The 18,941-nt window shown below is 42.6% G+C and overlaps 1 protein-coding gene across 2 annotated transcripts in view; it reads left to right on the forward strand.

Moving 5' to 3' along the window:
• Positions 1 to 18,941, forward strand: part of KLHL18 (kelch like family member 18) — a 54,373-nt gene that overhangs the window by 15,184 nt on the left and 20,248 nt on the right. For both annotated transcript variants that reach the window (XM_027583198.2, XM_027583199.2), the window contains exon 2: positions 17,849 to 17,979. In XM_027583198.2, the coding sequence (XP_027438999.1) occupies positions 17,849 to 17,979 (131 nt within the window). The remainder of the gene's footprint in view (positions 1 to 17,848; positions 17,980 to 18,941) is intronic.

Here is an 18,941-nt window from a genome sequence, read left to right on the forward strand (position 1 = left end):
AACTCTTTACCAAGCCCTGAACTTGAAGATTTTCTCCTATGTTTTCTTCTAAAAGTTCTATATTTTTTTTTTCAAGATTTATTTATTATGAGAGAGAGAGTGTGCGTACCTGCATGGGTCGGGGGAGGGACAGAGGGAGAGAATCGTCCAGCAGACTCCACACTGAGGCTTGAGCCTGAGGCAGGGCCTGATTCCACAACCCTGAGATCATGACTTGAGCCAAAACCAAGAGTTGGATGCTCAACCTACTGAGCCACCCAGGTGCCCTTAAAAACTCTATATTTTTAAAGTTTTACATTTAAAAAATCTGTGATCCATATTGAGTTAATGTTTATATAAACTGAGGTATAAGTTGAAGTTCTTTTGTTTTACCTGTCGATATGCAGTTGCTACAACCCTATTTGCTGAAAAGACTTCCCTTTCCTCCATTTGAGGTACAGATGCTTTTGCACCTTTGTCAAAAATCAGTTGGCTATACTTGTGTGGGGTTCCTTCTGGACTCTTGGTTGTGTTCCTTTGGTTGAGGTCCCTATCCCTGTACCAGTACCATGCAGTTTTGCTTATTCTGGCTATATGTAAATCTTGAAATGGGGAGACCGATTCCTCCCACTTTATTTTTCCATTACACTATTTAAATTATTATTATTATTATTATTATTTTCCTTTTAAACCATTTTTAAGTGTATAATTCAGTTGTCATTATGATGCCAGCAAGCTGGGCCCGGGGACCCAGAGGATGAATGGAGATCACACACAGGCCAGCAGGAGGTAAAAGCGGAATTTATTGCAGGTATAGAGAGAGTGCAGGTACAAATAGAGTGTCTGGGAGACTCGTCTTTGTTTTGGGTCTGGGAGTTTTTATTGAAGAAGGTGGTCTGGTGTATGTGTCCCCTCAGGCATCCAGGAACTGTTTGGAACAAGGATGACGGCCCAAGTGCTGTTCCTTGCAGCCATACGGCCGGGGCATCTAGATATCCAGAGGCAAGGTGGTCTGAAATGCGCATATGATGGCTTCTGGTCATTCTCACCTGGTCCTTCCTTAAATATTATCTATTCTAAAAAAATCGTTAATTCCTTGTCCTTTAATTACATGGAGGACATACACTATTTCCATTATGAGGCATTGTGTAAAGTGGGGTGGGGGTGCGGGTACTAGCAAGAATAGAAGCAGGGGAAAAAAAAAAAAGGAATAGAAGCAGGAAAAGGAGCAAAAAGCAGATTTTTATGGAGTCCTTTAGTCTCCCTGGCTGAATTAAATGCATTTACAGTGTTGTGTAACCATCACCCACAAAATCTATTACAAAACTTTTCCATCACCCAAAGCAGAACCCTATAACCATTGAGCAATAATTCTCCATTGCCCCCTCCCCTGGCCCCTTGTAGCCTCCTTCCTATCTCTGATTTTGCCTATTCTAGACCTTTCCTATAAGAAGAATCATATACAGTATTGGTCTTTTGTGTCTGGTTGATTTCACTTACTATAATGTTTTCAAGGTTCATCCACATTGTAGTATGTATTAGAATTTCATTCCTTTTGAAAAGAAAAAAAAAAAAAGGCTTAGGGCGCCAGGCTGGCTCAGTTGGTAGAGCATGTGACTCTTGATCTTGGGGTCGTGAGTTCGAGCCCCACGTTGGGGGTGGAATTTCCTGAAATTAAAAGAAAAAAAGCCTTTATGTTTTAGAGTAGTTTTAGGTTTACAGTAAAATTGAGCAGAAGATGCAGAGATTTCCCATAATCCCCTTAACACCACTATCAGTGCCTGCACCAGAGTGGTACATTTGTTATAATCAAACTCACCCCCACGTTGGGGGTGGAATTTCCTGAAATTAAAAGAAAAAAAGCCTTTATGTTTTAGAGTAGTTTTAGGTTTACAGTAAAATTGAGCAGAAGATGCAGAGATTTCCCATAATCCCCTTAACACCACTATCAGTGCCTGCACCAGAGTGGTACATTTGTTATAATCAAACTCACATGAACACATCATTATCACCTGAAGCTTATAGTTTACATTAGGGTTCACTCTTAGTGTCATATGTTCTGTGGTTTTTGGCATGTATGGTGACATGTAAGCACTATTATTGTATCATACAAAATAGTTCCACTGCCTTAAAACTCATCTGTGCTCCACCTATTCATCCTTCCCTCCCTACAACCCCTGGCAACCACCGATCCTTTCGTTGTCTCCATAGTTTGCCTTTTCCTGAATGTTGGAATCATGCAGTATGTAGCCTTTTCAGATTGGCCTCTTTCACTTAGTAATATACATTTAAGGTTCCTCCATGTCTTTTCATGGCTTGATAGCTCATTTCTTTTTGTGCTGAATAATATTCCATTGTCTGGATGGACCACAGCTTATTTACCCATTCAAGTCCTGAAGGGCATCTTGGTTGCTTTTAACTTTTGGCAGTTATGGATAGAGCTGCTATAAACATTCATGTGCAGGTTTTTGTGTGGACATAGGTTTTTAACTCCTTTGGGAAAATCTCAGGGAGTGTGATTGCTAGGTTGTATGGTAAGATTATGTTTACTTTTGTAAGAAAATGCCAAACTGTTTTCCAGAGTGGCTGTACCATTTTGCATTCCCAACCAGCAATCAGTGAGAGTTCCTGACTCCACAACTTTGTCAGCATTTGGTGTTGTCAGTGTTTTGGATTTTGGCCATTCTAATAGATGCATGGAGATATCTTGTTTTAATTTGCATTTCCCCATGACATGGTATGGAACATTTTTTCATATACTTATTTACCATTTGTGTATCTTCTTTGCTGAGATTATCTATTAGTTTTTTGCCCATTTTTAAAATTCACTTGTCGGGGCACCTGGGTGGCTCAGTCGTTAAGCGTCTGCCTTCAGCTCAGGTCATGATCCCAGGGTCCTGGGATCGAGCCCCACATCGGGCTCCCTGCTCGGCAGGAAGCCTGCTTCTCCCTCTCCCACTGGCCCTGCTTGTGTTCCCTCTCTCGCTGTGTCTCTCTCTGTCAAATAAATAAAATCTTTTTTAAAAAAACAAAATTCACTTGTCTTCTTATTAGGTTTTAAGAGTTCTTTGTATGTTTTAAGTAACAGCCCTTTATCAGATATGTCTTTTGCAAATATTTCCTCCCCGTCTGTGGCTTATCTTCTCATTCTCTTGATTTCATTTCTTTTTAAGGCTACATAGTATTCTACTGTATGCATATATCACATTTTGTATATCCATTCATCTTTTGATGGGCACCTGGGTTGTTTTCACCTTTTAGCTACTGTGAATAATGCTGCTGTGAACATGTGAACACACAAATATCTCTTCAAGACTCTGCTTTCAATTCTTTTGGGTATATACCTAGGAGCAGAATTGCTGTGTCATATTACCTATGTTTAACTTTTTGAGGAACCTCCAAACTTTTCTGCAGTGGCTGCACAATTTTTTATTCCCACCGGCAGTGCAAGCAATGCACAAAGCTTCTAGTTTCTCCCCATCTTCACCAACACTTGTTTTTTTCTGGGTTTTTTTGTTGTTGTTTTGGTTTGTTTTTTTTGCTAATAGCTAGGGTCTGTGTAAAGTAGTATCTTACTGTAGTTTTGATTTGCATTTCCCTGATGACTAATGATATTAAACATCTTTTCATGTGCTTATTGGCCATTTGTACTTTATTACTCAAAATTATTTCAGCTATTTTAGTTCCTTTGCCCGAAGAATCTTGACTGTATCTATAAAAATAACCTTGCTGTGGTTTTGATAGGAGTTGCATCAAATCTGCCCATCAGTTTGGGGAGAAATGACCTCTTCACTGTTTCCTGTGTTATAATCCTTTAAGACCTGACTGGTGAGCAGAATGGGGGCCTTGAGGCACCACAAGAGCCCATTCAGAGCTAAAGCCACCTTTTTTTTTTTTAAGATTTTATTTATTTATTTGACAGAGAGAGCGCACAAGTAGGCAGAGAGGCAGGCAGAGGGAGAGGGAGAAGCAGGCTCTCCACTGAGCGGGGAGCCCGATGTGGGCCTCGATCCCAGGATTCTGGGATCATGACCTGAGCTGAAGGCAGCCGCCCAACCGACTGAGCCACCCAGGCGCCCCTAAAGCCACCTTTAGATGTAGCCTATCTACTAAAGCCAGGAAGGAAGGTCCCTCTTTTCTGATTTCCCCCAGGGCTTTCTCTGGACCACGGTGCTCAGAACTCTGGCTCTTAATAGCAGAACTACCTTCAGCAAGACCAACCATTTATTGGTTCATGTAATCAAACTGGAGAAAAGACAGTGTTGATGATGGGCCAGGGACTGAAATGCTGCTAAGACACTTTCCCTCCATGGTCAACACCCTCCTCCCACTGCAGACTGGTTTTTCATACATGGTGGTGGTGGAGCATCTGATGGTTCCTTGCTATTCTGGGGGGATTGTCCTTCTTTCTCATTTCAAAAGTCATGAGGAAGGGTCTTATTGGTAGGGCTTTTAGGTCGTGTGTTATGTAGTGTGGTTGGAATGAAGATAGAAGATCCCAGAAGAAGGTAAGGAGCACTAGACAGAGCTGACATGAGATGGAGTCTATAGCTAGTCGCATTTTTGGGAGGTTTTTAGTGGCATGTATTGAACCACAAGTGTTTTCTGTTAACCTTCAAGTAACCTAAAATAGTTCAGTAATGGATCATCATCATTACATTATAGATAATTGATAGTTAATGCACTATGCATTGTTAATATATAGTTAATAGCTTTATATTATATAGCAATTTAGAGAGCTATATCTAGTTAATGGTAAGTGATAGAATGTCATGGTAGTAGCCCTCAAGTGTTACGGTTATTTGAAGATTTACTGTACCTATTTATGTATGTAAGAAAAATTTGAAGGACATGGGTAGGAAATCATAAGGCCCCCTGCTTAATCTTCAATATGCTTTTCTAAATTTAACCAAGAGAGCTGCTGTCCATTCTGACTGTAACCTTCAGTGAAACTGCCATTCTTCTTCAGGGTGAATTTATTTTCACAGGGAATTGTTGACTTTCTGGGCTGAATTGAGGGTAGAGTTGGTATTTTAATTTCAGTGACTATTTACTGAGCTATATAAGGGATGTATAAGACCCTTATTCCCCTCAGGGAGTCTGAAGTCCACCGGAGTGGGTAAGAACAGAAAAATGTAGTGCGTGTGACTGTGGCTTGACATCTCTAGCATGGGATAGCCCTACTCGTCTAACATCTGAGTAAGATTTTCTTTGGGGGGTGGAGTGCTGGCTTGAGCTGGCTTTGTGCTTGGCGCTTGCTGAATAAGGTGTTGGTTGATACCTGAGGTAGGAAAGCAGGTGCTTTCAGGCATCTCCATGCAGTCTACCTCTGACATTTCGGATGGACAAGGCTGCTTTATTGCTGAGCCTAATTAGCAGTGAAACTCCGTGGGTGTAGGGGTCGGGGGGGGGGGGCAGAAAGAGAGAATAATTGTGTAACTATGGTTAAGAAACTGAAGTTTAAAAAAAAGACACATTGGCGGTGGGCAGGGCCCATACAGGCCATTAATGGCTCGAGTGTGAATGCCTCTATTTCAGGCTTAGCTCATTTCCTTTTTAAAAGGAGCATTTTGGGGCACCTGGGTGGCTCAGTTGGTTAAGCTGCTGCCTTCGGCTCAGGTCATGGTCCCGGGGTCCTGGAATCGAGCCCCAGCAGGGAGCCTGCTCCTCCCTCTCCCTCTGCCTGCCTCTCTGCCTACTTGTTCTCTCTCTCTCTGTCAAATGAATAAATAAAATCTTTAAAAAATAAAAAATAAAAATAAATAAAAGGAGCATTTTGTAGAAGACACTGTTTATCTCGGTGGTGGATTCCACAAAGTGCCGACAGTTCATACTAGTTCAGCAGGAGGAGTCGTGAATACCAGCAGATCAGGTGTGAAGTGGGTTGAGGGGGTCTTAAATAAGTGATCAGCATCTTCTGAATACATTCTGATAGAGAATGTATTCACATCCCTCTTCATAATATGTTCCCTGTGACTCTAGAGCAGAGGTCAGCAGGTGGTAAATATTTTTGGCTTTGCAGGCCATTGATCACTGTCAGAGCTACTTAGAGTTGCCATGGTATGGACATGTCTGTGTTCCAATAAAATTTTGTATGTGGACACCAAAATTTGGATTTCATTTGATTTTTACATGTCATGAAGTATTAGTCTATCAGTCGTCTTTTGACTTTTCCCCCCCCAAAAATATATATAAAAATGTGAAAACTACACTTAGCTCATGGGCCACACAAAAACAGAGGCAAGCCGTATTTGGGCCCATAGACTGTATTTGCTGACCCCTTCTCTAAAGGTCTTAAAAATAACTTCATAAAATTTTAAATTTGAGAACATTTTATTTATTTAACAAGCAGTTATATTGCACTCAATATGTGCTGTGCACTGTTTTAAATGCCTTATGGATGTTAGCTAACTTAATCCTCACAATAACCCCATGAGAGAGGTACTGTTTAACCCCATTTTGCAGATGTGTGAATTGAGGCTCGGAGAGGTTGAATAACTGGCCCATAGTCACACAGCTAGCAAACAGCAGAATCTAGATTTGAACCCAGGGCATCTAGCTCCAGCCGTACTTGTTCTTTTTTTTTTTTTTTTTTTGGTAAGATTTTATTTATTTATTTGACAGAGAGAGAGAGAGAACATAAGCAGGGGAAGTGGTAGGCAGAGGGAGAACAGGCTCCCTACTCAGCAGGGAGCTTGATGCTGGTCTCCATCTCAGAACCCCGAGATCATGACCTGAGCCAAAGGCAGACGCTTAACCGATTGAGCCACCCAGGTGCCCCCAGAGTACTTATTCTTATCTACAATGGTATGCTGTCTGTCTTAAAAGATTTATAATTATTGATTTTCTAGGCTAAAGGAATTTTAGAGATTAATCCATCCGTACTACATCTCCATTTCATAGACACATTCTCACACCAGCTTCATAGCCTTTGTGATTCAAATTTGTGTCTCAGTAAAATTATGGATTACCATTATGCACTTTCAGCATCTCTTGTGACTGCCTGGAAGCTTAGTCTTATATCCCACTTACCCCACGGGTAATCTGTCTGTACAGGCTGGGCACTTAACTGTTCACTTAGTGTTTTATCTATGTTCATTGTGAGATGCTTGAAGGTAGGAGCAATAGTATCAAATTGTTTTCCATCAAAGGGAAATCTGTTCTGGGCATATCTTTTGCTTTCTTTGGGAACACCTGTCTCAGATTACTCCCAACTCAGATTTTGCCCTGCTGCTTTTCCTGCTTGAATAAGCAGCTGGTTGAATCTTGAGCCCCACCTGCCTGTTGATAGGGTACAGAATTTGTGGTGTCATGCTATACTATCCCTGTTGATCTAAAGATACCACCAAAGCAGGGCTGTGAATGGAAAATTTCCCAGTCTTTCCAAGGAAGAACGTGGAAGCTAGGTGTGTGTGCATGCGTGCGCACACGCGTGTATGTGTGTGTTAAGGCAAGTCAAAACTTAGGTGGATGATGAGGTGCTCGGGATTTCTGGTTCCTTTTGCTTATAGTCTCAAACTCTACTAACCAGGAGGAGCCTTGGAGAACCTACAGAGGTTTCTGTGCCCCAGGGCTTCTGTAGAGTTATTGCTAAGGGCCCTCATATCCACACGTGCTGCAGTCTGTTGGCCAGAGAAATGATGCCTTTAAGATGTGTGTATAATTACTTTTCATATGTATGTAGATGCCATCATGATCAAAAAGAAAAGCTTTACTGAATTCGTGTTAGACTACTGTTATTAATACAATGACTAACTGTCGAGAAACCTGATCCAGTTAGAGCCCCTTATTTACAGATGAAGAAACTGAGGTTCAGGGGTGGAGGGAAGAGATTTGCCTGGATTATTACAGAAAGAACAGCTGGCCTGGAAGCTGGCGCAATATGTATGTACCGTATGGCTTGTGCTGTCTGTCTCCCCTGGGATGAGCAGATAAAAGAGATGGGCACATGTTTTGACGTTTAATGCTGTGCTTTCTAGTATTGTCTGATAGCATGGTTGATCACAGTACCGTTTACCAGTATTTATAGTGCTTCTCTTGAGAATCTTAAATTTTTTTTTACTATATTCCGTGCTATACCACCATAAGTAGTAATCCTACCTGGAAATCCAGTCCAACCTGGAAACAAAGCATAGTAATTGGGCAGCTCCCTTATATCTGTAGTAGAGCTGGCTCTGAAACTCAGAGTTTTAATCTCTGTGAATCTGAACTCGTGAGGATTTCAGTTATTTATATCTTAGTCTCATAGGAGACTAAATAGGGCTGTGGCTCTCAGCTGGATGCAAAACAATAACTTTTGTTAAATCTCTGCTAAGTGCCTGACACTGTGCTAGGGTATTTTCACGTGTATTATATATCACTTAATTTAATAAGCCCAACATTGCAGTTAGGAGGCCCCACTCAGAAAAAGCTAAGTAGCTTCAGTCTTCTCTAGAGCCCATCCATCCGGTTATTTATTCGTCTGTGTACCATTGTGGAGCACCTCAGGTTTGTAAATGTGTCCTTGAGTCCTATCCCATTGGTGGCCAAGCTGGGACAAATCACAGATCCATCCCTCCAAACAAGACCCAGGATTGGCAGCAACATCAGCGTGGTCTGCACAGGACCATACTTTTTTTCCACTGGAACTTCAGAAATTTGGGGTGACTGTGGTGATTTGGTCAAATGACATTCATATCAACCATTTTCATACTCCTTCATGTGTGATCTTCTCAAAAACTCTTGAGAAGTCAGAGGAATAGGAATGATCTCATAAGTTGGGAAGCCAAGGAGGAAGGAGGCCTGTAAAAGGTGACCTTGCTGGTGCTTGCTCATGTGGACCTTCTAGCTTCCGTGTTCACCGCCACGGCTCCCACGCTCTTCCCTTCCTCCAGGCATCCTTGCTTCTCTTCTCATTTGCTCTTCCTTTCTGTCCTTTCCTTCTGTTGCATTGCAGAAGCATCTTCTTCTAGATGAGCTTTAAATGTTAGAGTTCCTCAAGGCTGTCTTACACCCTCTTCGGGCTCTGAGCTCTCTCCCTCAGTGACCTCTTCTTGTCTCTACACTGATGACTCCCAAAAGTGTCATTTGAGCCTAGACTCCATTTCTCTGTGTTCCAGACGTACCTATCCACTTCCTACACAGTATCTCTGTTTGGATGCCTCCCAGGCAGTCGGTGGCATCTTGTCGAAAACTTGACTCGATCTTCTACCCCCAACAGCCCCTTTCTGTCATTTCTGATCTAAGTGAATGGCAACTCCCAGTTAATGTTCTCCCTGCAGAGAGTGACCCCATCGCTTTAGAGACCCTTCCTTAGTACTTTTGCCTGGTTTCCTAATAATCTTAAAGTAAAATGTAGAATTCCTGAATACCGTATCTACTTTTCCAGCTTCACATCACATTACTTTCCTTTTCATATCTTTCCTTACATCCTGGATGCCACTTTGATTTTTAACATTCATTGGAGGAATAGTGTGTTCCATGATTTTTAAAACCAAGTATAGAGGAGTTGCAGCACATGCAGATTTAAGCCACCCATTGACTTTAAAACCTTATCTTCCTCCCCTTTGTATAACTCCATTAGCTCTTAATTTTCCAAACAAAGCTGTTAAGAGGCATTAAGCTACAGGGGCTTCATAATTTAAAAAATATATGGAGGAATCCTATAGGTGAGCAGGAATGCTTCAGTCTCCTCTCCAGATCCTATTGTGCAGAGCCCTGCTTAAAAAGAGGTTCTGCATCCACTCTTTGTAGAAGCCAAGTGGCACGAGTGCTGAGTCTTTGCTGCAGTTTTAAGTGGAAGTTGTTTGGGCTCTCAGTTGGAATTGATTTTTTTTTCCTTAGAAGCAATTTTGGAGGTGTTTATGTACCCAGGAAGTCCTGTGATTGCCCCTAATTTACTTTGTAGATGCTAGTCATTGCATATCATCCCACATTGGTTATGTGGCTGGTGCCGATACACATGCTTGTTAAGTGGTAGTGTGAGCACAGGCGCTAGGTGTGTGCTGTGTGCACAGAGACCTGATATACTGATCCAGCCCAGGCAGCTTCCATATGTGGTCATGAGTTTAACTCTTTTAGCTCAGAGTGTTTCATTACACCACAGATTGACTTCTTTCCTTCTGCCCTAGCTTGGACTTGGAACCTGACTTTTTTTTTTTTAAGATTTTATTTATTTATTTGACACAGAGAGACACAGCGAGAGAGGGAGCACAAGCAGGGGGAGTGGGAGAGGGAGAAGCAGGGAGCTCAATGCGGGGCTGGATCCCAGGACCCTGGGATTATGACCTGAGCCAAAGGCAGACGCTTAATGAATGAGACACCCAGGCGCCGCCCCCTGCCCCTTTTTTTTTAAAAGAGGAACCTGACTCTTTCCGGTACTTTAAATTTACAGTCTGATTCCATTCTATTGGTAATACTTAAAAAAAAAATTATTTATTAGAGAGAGAGAGAGCACATACGGAGGCAGAGCAAGAGGGAGAACCAGGGTGCCCGCTAAGCAGGGAGCCCGACATGGGGCTGGGATCATGACCTGAGCCCAAGGCAGCCGCTTAACTGACTGAGCCCCCCAGGCGCCCCTATTGGTAATACTTTTAAACAAGTATTGTCTGAAAGTGGGCATAGCAAAATGTGATTAAAGGTAGGGATGTATGCCAAATAGTATTGCCTTTCTGACCAACCAGTTATATGTTGCTGATTATTTTTTTGTAAATTCTGTTGCACAGTTTCACATTTCTTTGCCACCTTAGGAATGGAGAAGTGGGGAGATTTGAGGTAACAGTATAATTGCAGATCAGTGGAGAAAGTGGCCTTTGCGTGGGTCTGTGTAATTCAAGATGTCAAAATAGGGAACACGCTTGTCCTCCTATGTAGGCCTTAATTTACAGTGTTAGACTTATCAGTAATAAAAGAATGTTTTTATTACCCATTTGCTTTGTATTTATGTTTTTAAAGATTTATTTTTTTAGAGAGCACACAAGTGGGAGGGGCAGAAGGAGAGAGAGAGAGAGAGAATCTCAAGCAGAGTCTTGCGCTGATTATGGGGCTTAATCTCATAACCCTGAAATCCCGGCCTGGGCCGAAACCAAGAGTCAGGTACTCAACCAACTGAGCCACCCAGGGGCCTCTGTCCCTTTTTTTAAGTGAACTTTTAATTTTGAGATAATTGTAGATTCGCATATAGTTATTTGAAATAGTAGCAGTGAGATCCTTTGTACCCTTTGCCCAGTTTCCCCTATGGTAATAGCTTACAAAACTGTAGTACAGCATCACAACTAGGATATTGATCTTGATTTAATCCGCCACTCTTACTCAGATTTCCCCAGCTTTACTTTTATTCACTGGTGTGTCTGTGTGTGTTTAATTCTGTATAATGTTTATCATGTGTAGGTTTTTTATTATTAAAAATTTCCCACTTGGCTGAGAACTTAAGCTGGGAGGAGGTGTGTTATTTACTGGGTCCCTCTCAAGGTCCACTAGTAAACAGCTTAAGCAGAATGCCTTCTCTTTTACATAAAAGGCAAGTTACTAACTTTTAATCTTGGTTTCCTCTTCTACAAAATGAAATTCGCAGCAGCTACTTAATATAGAAGGTTGCCATGAGGACTAAAATGGGAAAAGAATGTGTAAAAGGTACTTAGCAAAAAGGAACTCAATAAATGAACATCTCTTTTTTTAAGTGACTTTTTAAACAGATTATAAATGAGAGTATTTGGGTTTTTTAAAGCTTTTCACAAAAATGTGGTATCCTACGATTGTAGAATTGGAAGTTCCCTTAAAATTTTGGAACTGGTGAAGGACTCCCCTAACCATTCTTAGGTGATGATAGGCTCTTATTCCTTATAATAAAACTAAAGTCTGCCCCCCGTCACTTCTAGATCTGCCCTTGTCCATGTAATGGCCCTTCTAGGGTTTGAGGACAGCTACTGTGTCCCCCCCCCAAAATTATGTTTTACAAATGAGCTATCCTTAACCATTCCTCATAAGATGTAGCTTCCAGACCTTTTCCCATCTTGGTCTCCCTCTTGTAGATAAAGACAGATTTGTCCTTCCTTTTAACAGAACACAGAATCCAGTTGTAATCTGGCTAGCATATCCCAAGATAGGCCTGTCTTTTTAGCTGAGCTTTTTGGGGAAACCAGGTCACCTAGTTTATGCACTTACAGTTTGTTCTTTTGTCTTCTGTTTACTTTCCAGATGAAAAATAAATGCATGGCAATTTAACACAACTAATTGAACCCTTGTGCCCGGCTGTAATACCATTAAAATGATAGTAAGAGGGAGAAGAGATATTAGCAAATGGGAGATCAATGGAATGTTGCAGCCAGAAAGTCTGAAGTGTGATGAACTTAGAGAGCCAGAGGAACTGAAAGTGCCTGCTGGGGGAGAAATAAAGAAGAGAGAGGATTTGTAATGCAGAACCCTGGAATAGCTCCAAAATTGGAGAAGCAAAATACTGAAAACAGGAAGATTAGTTGAAAGTCTGTGTGAAAAGCAATTAGTTGCCTACAGCTCCTCCCCCACTTTCCCAGGAGACAGGAGTTTTAGTCTTCCACATTGAACCAGGGGCATACCAAACATAGAAGAGGGGATGGAATATGGAGCAAAACTGAAAATAAGGGCTTTAAGACAAAGGTCTAAATAGTGAATGGTAGGATTATCCCCCTCTCTCACCCAGTTTCCAGAATACCTACAGGCAGACACTCCCATGCAAGAGATTGGAAGATCTGTCTCTGATAAAGTTTGCCTCAGAGAAAATGTCCTAAAGATACTACCTTTAGCAGTCCTCAATAAAATGGCAGGTTCTTGCTTGATCACCCTGATGTGAAGTCCACCAGTTGATGAGCCTAGCCACCCCCACATAAAACTTTAGATCTAAAAATATAAGCAGATAGCCAAGTGTCATAAGGCATTTATTTTTATTTTTTTTAAAGATTTTATTTATTTATTTGACAGAGAGAGAACACAAGCAGGAGCAGGAGAGGGAGAGCAGACTCCCTGCTGAGCAGAGAGCCCGATGCGGGGCTCGATCCCAGGAGCCTGAGATCATGACCCAAGCCCAAGGCAGACGCTTAAGCGACTGAACCACCCAGGCGCCCCTCACAAAACATTTAAAGCAAGCCTCTAGCATAAAAGACAGAGACCAAAGCAATGAGGGAAAAAAGAACTCAGAGGAAATAGTAAAAGCAGGGAGGAGGAGGAGAAAAAGAAAAAAATTAACTATAATATCTTGAGAGAGGTTAGAGAAAATACAGCATTCATGAAAGATGAATACGATTCTTTCAATAAAAAGTGTGGTGGTGGGGTGCCTGGGTGGCTCAGTTGGTTAGGTGACTGCCTTTGGCTCAGGTCATGATCCTGGAGTTCCGGGATCAAGTCCCACATCGGGCTCCCTGCTCGGCGGGGAGCCTGCTTCTCCCTCTGACCCTCTTCCCTCTCATGCTCTCTCTCTCATTCTCTCTCTCTCAAATAAATAAATAAAATCTTAAAAAAAAAAATGTGGTGGGGGACCTTCAAAAAACAATACCTCTTGGAAATTGAAATACCATAGCCTTATAAAAAGCTACAACACAGAAATTTTGAAAGATAAAGTTTTAAGAAGATTCCCAGGAGATAGACCAAATGAAAGAGGTGGGAAATGGGGAACAGGTGAAAAAATGCAAGATCATTCTAAGAGGCCTAACACCTGACTCATGGAAATTTCAGAAGAGAAAAAATAGACAATAGAGAGGAGGAAATTATCAAAGAAATAGGATGGAAAGGTAGTCCCAGAACAGAAATAAAGTCTGTAGATTGAGACAGCATGATGCATGAAAGGACACCAACACCAAGGTATAACCCTGTGAGAATTCAGAACTCTGAGGATAAAGAGAAAGCACTAAAAGCTTCTAGAGTGAATAGTCATATACTAAGGGTTAGTGTTCAGAAGGGCATTAAATTTCTCAGAAGCAACAAAGTAGAAGACAATGGAGCAATACCTTCAGAATTCTGATAGAAAAAAATATTCCCAACTTAGAATTTTATAGGCAGCTAAACTATCACCCAAGTTGAAGGCTAACAAAGACATATTCAGACATACTGCGCATATGCCCTATGATGGTGTGATATAATGAGAATGTGTATTTGGAGGGCACCTGGGTGGCTTAATCAGTGAAACTCCTGCCTTTAGCTCAGGTCACAGTCCCAGGGTTGTGGGATTGAGCCCTGTGTCGGGCTTCCAGCTCAGCAGGGAGTCTGCCTCTCCGTCTGCCTCTGCCCCTCCCCCTGCTTGTGCTCTCTCTCCCTCTCCCTCTCCAATAAATAAATAAAATCTTTAAAAAAAAAATATGTATTTGATCTTTTTCCCTTGTTCCTGGCACAGAGCTTCTAAAACCCTTGAAATTTCCTGAGTGGTAGGGGTGATAAGAGCATCTTTTATTATAATATTTAGTCTTTGTTCCCAGTTCCTGACACAAGAGCTTCTAAAACCTTGGAATTTCCTGAGAGGAGTGTCCTTTGTTATTCATAAGAAACCTCTTTCAACCACACCCGAGTTTATGCTAATAAGATGACTCTGGACCCCTGGATAGCTTTCAACATGGGCCTGGTTGCCAGATGGGGCAACCATGTGATTAGGGGGTTGAACTTTTCAGTTCCAACTTGACCCTTTGACTGCTGGGGAGCTTCCAGGTTGGTGAACATAGGCACGTGTGGGGAAGGTGGTATACCCCAGTTCCACAGGGACAGAAGCTCTGTGCTCAGGACCCTTCTAGACCTTATGCTATGTACCTCTTCAGCTGGCTGTTGTTCTTTTGTATCCTTTGTGATAAACCAGTAACAGTAAGCAAACTTTTCCCTGAGTTCAGTGAGCCATTTTAGCAAATTATCACACCTGAGGAGGGAGTTGTGGGGAACACTCACACCTCCTACCCTCACCCCTCCCTGACTTTATAGCCAATTGCTGAGAAGCACAAGTGGCCCAGACTTGCAGTTGGCATCAGAAGCAGGGGCAGTCTTGTGGGACTGAGCCCTTAACCTGCACTGACCCTAGGCAGTTCATGCCAGATTTGAATTATATTACAGGATACCAGTTGGTTTCTGGCGAGTTGGAAAATTGGTTTGTGTGAGGGGAAAAATAAAACCCACACATTTGGTGTCAGAGTGCTGTGAGTAAAAAGTTTATAGGATACCCTTTCTTAGGCAACTCTGCTAGAAGATGCTTTTCATCAGAACAAGGGAATAAATCGGGAAGAAGACTAAATGGACATTGGGAAATGGATTCCAATGTAGGTGAAGTGAGATTCCTACAAGGACAAAATTCCAGTAGGGATGCCTCCAGAACAAGCAGGAACATACTGCTAGGGTACCTGACTGAACATATTAAAAGGAGTTTTACACTTTATTGTTATCTCCGGGGGGGGGGGGGGAATTACACAAGAAAGGAAATGTAATCATAGCATACATCATGGCTTGGCTACATGTAATATTCACATAGACCTAATAATGCAACTCTTAATTTAACCGAGAGTGGACATAATTATAATGGAAGGATGGAGAAAGTAAGTGGAGTTGTATGTGAAGAGAGTGTCAGAACAAAATCCTGATCTTCCATCACAGGAATTAAGTAGGTAATATAATAGTTATCTTTTGCTGTCTAACAAATTACCCCAAAACTTAGTGACTCAAAATAATAAATATTTATTATCTCACAGCTTCGGAATGCAGAAGTAGCTTAGAGAGGGCGCCTGGGTGGCTCAGTCATTACGCGTCTGCCTTCGGCTCAGGTCATGATCCCAGGGTCCTGGGATCGAGCCCCGCATTAGGCTCCCTGCTCCGCGGGAAGTCTGCTTCTCCCTCTGCCACTCCCCCTGCTTGTGTTCCCTCTCTTGTTGTGTCTCTCTCTGTCAAATAAATAAATAAAATCTTAAAAAAGTCGCTTCGAGATCTGTCATGAGGTTGCAGTCCAGTGCCACCTTGAGCTGCGTTCATCTGAAGGCTTGACTGGAGCTGAGGGCCCTCTTCCAGGCTCATTCAGATAGTGGTAGGAAGAAGCCTCGGTTCCTTTTCATACACCTCTCCTCGGGATATGTTGTTATCTGGCTCTCCCAAGAGTGAGTGATCTGGGAGAGACAGTAAAAGGAGTGTGCAGTACCTTTTATGACCCAGCCGTGAATGTGACATACATTCAAGTAACACCATCACTTCTGTTGTATTCTGTCAGCCACACAGACCAACCCTGAGACAGTGTGGGAGAGGACTGTGCAAGGGGGTGAATGCCAGGAGGCAGGGATCATTGGGGGTTGTTTGGAGATGTGCTACCACGAGTAATAACTAAAAGTGAAAATTCAAGAACTATTATAGGCACATTGCTTAGAAAGGTGGAGATAGGGATATGTGAGTGGCCAGTTGGTTAAGCATCCAAACTCTTGATTTTGGCTCAAATCATGATCTCAGGGTCATGGGATCAGGCTCTGCAATCAGCAGGGAGTCTGCTCGAGGATTCTTTCCCTCTCCCTCTGCCCCTTTGCCTTCCTTCCTCCCTCCCCCCCCACCCCCGCTCACACATGCTCACTTCTCTCTAAAATAAATAAATAAATCTTTTAAAAAAAGAAAAGGAATGGAGATAAATACCAGAAGAAAGAGGCGGCCCCTGAGAGCAGGAATGGGGGAACCAGGAACTGCTGGTTTTAAAAACTTTGTAAAACAACTTAAGAAATAGTTCCATGTTTTACTGTGATTTTTTTTTCAATTATGAAAACCTCCAAAGCACACAGCCATTTAATGTCCCCAACACCAGTAGAAGAGCCACACATGGATTATGTGAGGAACTCCTAGAATCTGAGTCGATCCTCATTGATCCTTTGGTATTTGGAAGATTCTATGATCTTGAAGGACAGCTTACAGACAATAAACCTGAAGTGGTGAAAAAGAGGCCTTAGTGACAGAACCTGAACTAGAATCCTTGAGTAAATGTGACCAAGAAGAGCATCAGGTAGTGAGATGCTCTGGCATTTCACTAATGTGGAACTTGCAGGGTGGGGGGAGACTGTTTTGTTCTTTCTGAAGCCTAGGAAGTTCTTAAGTGGAAATGTTTATGTGGCTAGAAGCTATAAATGGCAAAGCTTGTTAAAAGGACTATCCTTTTGGCAGATAGTTGGAAAGCACGTTATAGGACTCCCCAGGCTAAGGATGTGTCTGTCAGGAGGGTTCGATACAAGTTGGAGAGAGTCTGCCTCCGTCCCTGTGTGACCTGAGCCCTGTGGGCCATGCAGAGCACTAGCAGTACACAGTACCAGTCTCTTGAGCTACTTGCTGCCGGGGTCATTTTCCTAAGAGGAGCTCTGGGCTCCACAAGGCCTACCATAGCCCGGTTGTTGCCCCCAGGCCCCCCAGCACACATGCCCACCATGCCTGCTCTGTCCTTCATCCCCACGTGTTCTCCTATTCAAGTCTGGTTTTGTTTCTCCTCATCTCTTCCTGTATGTGTATCTACTCTTCTTGAGGAGCCTCCTGTCAGGAGCTCTAGGGTTCTTGGACAGTTTGTCTCCTCCATCTGCCTTCAGTAAAACTGGGATCAGGATAATGTGTTAGAGAGTCAGGTCTCTGAGTTGGCGGGGAGTCGGGAACAGGGCAGTGCGACTGCCGTAGAAGTAAAAACTACCGCTGGAAGCATTCGGGCTTCCATTTTTTTTTAACCATTTTAATGCCTCATGAAACTGTGTTGTTTGCGCTCTTCCACTGCAGCGGAGTATGTGGAATTGAAGCTCTCGGGGTCTCCATGATAAAATCTGTCATGTACCGGGATGCCTCCAGTACCATTTCAACGGGCAGAAGCTTAAGCCGGGGAAGGGGCCGGTTGGGTTTTGTATTTGCCTTCCTCAGTATCTCTCTTTGTATCTCACTTTGCCCACAGATTGGGGACCACAAATTCAGTGCCCACCGGATCGTCTTAGCAGCTTCAATCCCGTACTTCCACGCTATGTTTACAAATGACATGATGGAGTGCAAGCAGGATGAGATTGTAATGCAAGGAATGGACCCCAGGTACTCAATTCCTCCACTGGGTCTCTCAGTCTGCAGGTTTCCAGGCGCAGCTTCAGCCCCATGCATGGTGCTGTTGGCAGGCCCGTGGCGGGACACAGCACTATTAAAGTAACACATTTAATAGGGACCAGCGTCCAAGCTATTTTTTTATGAGGACTGGGTACAAAGGTGGTAAAATGGTATCCTCTGCACTTTTCTGTGCTAACCATTATAGCCGGCAAAATAGTTTTCCCAATAAGTGTCTTCATTCCGTACTCTCCCTGACAGTCTAGAACAGAGTCATCCGTTCGAACTTCTGCACTGATGGGAATGTTGTGTTTGTACTCTCCAGAAAGGTAGCCACTAGCCATATGTAGCTACTGAGCACTTGAATTTTAACTGGTGGGATTAAGGAACTGAATTCTACATTTTACTTAATTTTAATTAATTTTAACATAATTTTAAATAGCCATGTGTGGCTGGTAGCTACTACATGAGACAACACAGATTCAGAAGATGGGCAAAATCATGGTTATTGGATGGTTGAGAAAATTGAAGCCCAAAGAGGGTAAGCCCAAAAGTTATCCCATCTAAATGCCTTTCAGTGTCCAGGACAGCCCTCCCTAGCAGTTACTGGTCTCAAATGTCAGTCCTGCCGAGGCTGCAAAATTCTGCCCTAGATGAATTTTAGGCGCAGGAGGCAGTACCATAACTGCTGAAATCATGTCATTCAGGCATTTCCTTAACGTTGTCCTGACATGTAAAGTCACTTACTACTGGACCCTCTTCGTGGAAATACCTTCCTAATGACTATATGAAGACTTTGTATAAACATATTCCATAGTGTGCCTTTTTGGGCCTTGAAAGGGAGAAGGATGTTTATGTGAAAGATTCTTTGTTTGATTTTGCTACAAGTCTGTGAACTGAGGCTGCATGTTTATAACCTAGGCTGTATCCAAGGGTCCACTGTGCCCCTGCTATGT

Source organism: Zalophus californianus, chromosome 1 (genome assembly GCF_009762305.2).
Source record: "Zalophus californianus isolate mZalCal1 chromosome 1, mZalCal1.pri.v2, whole genome shotgun sequence".
Classification (NCBI taxonomy): Eukaryota; Metazoa; Chordata; class Mammalia; order Carnivora; family Otariidae; genus Zalophus; species Zalophus californianus.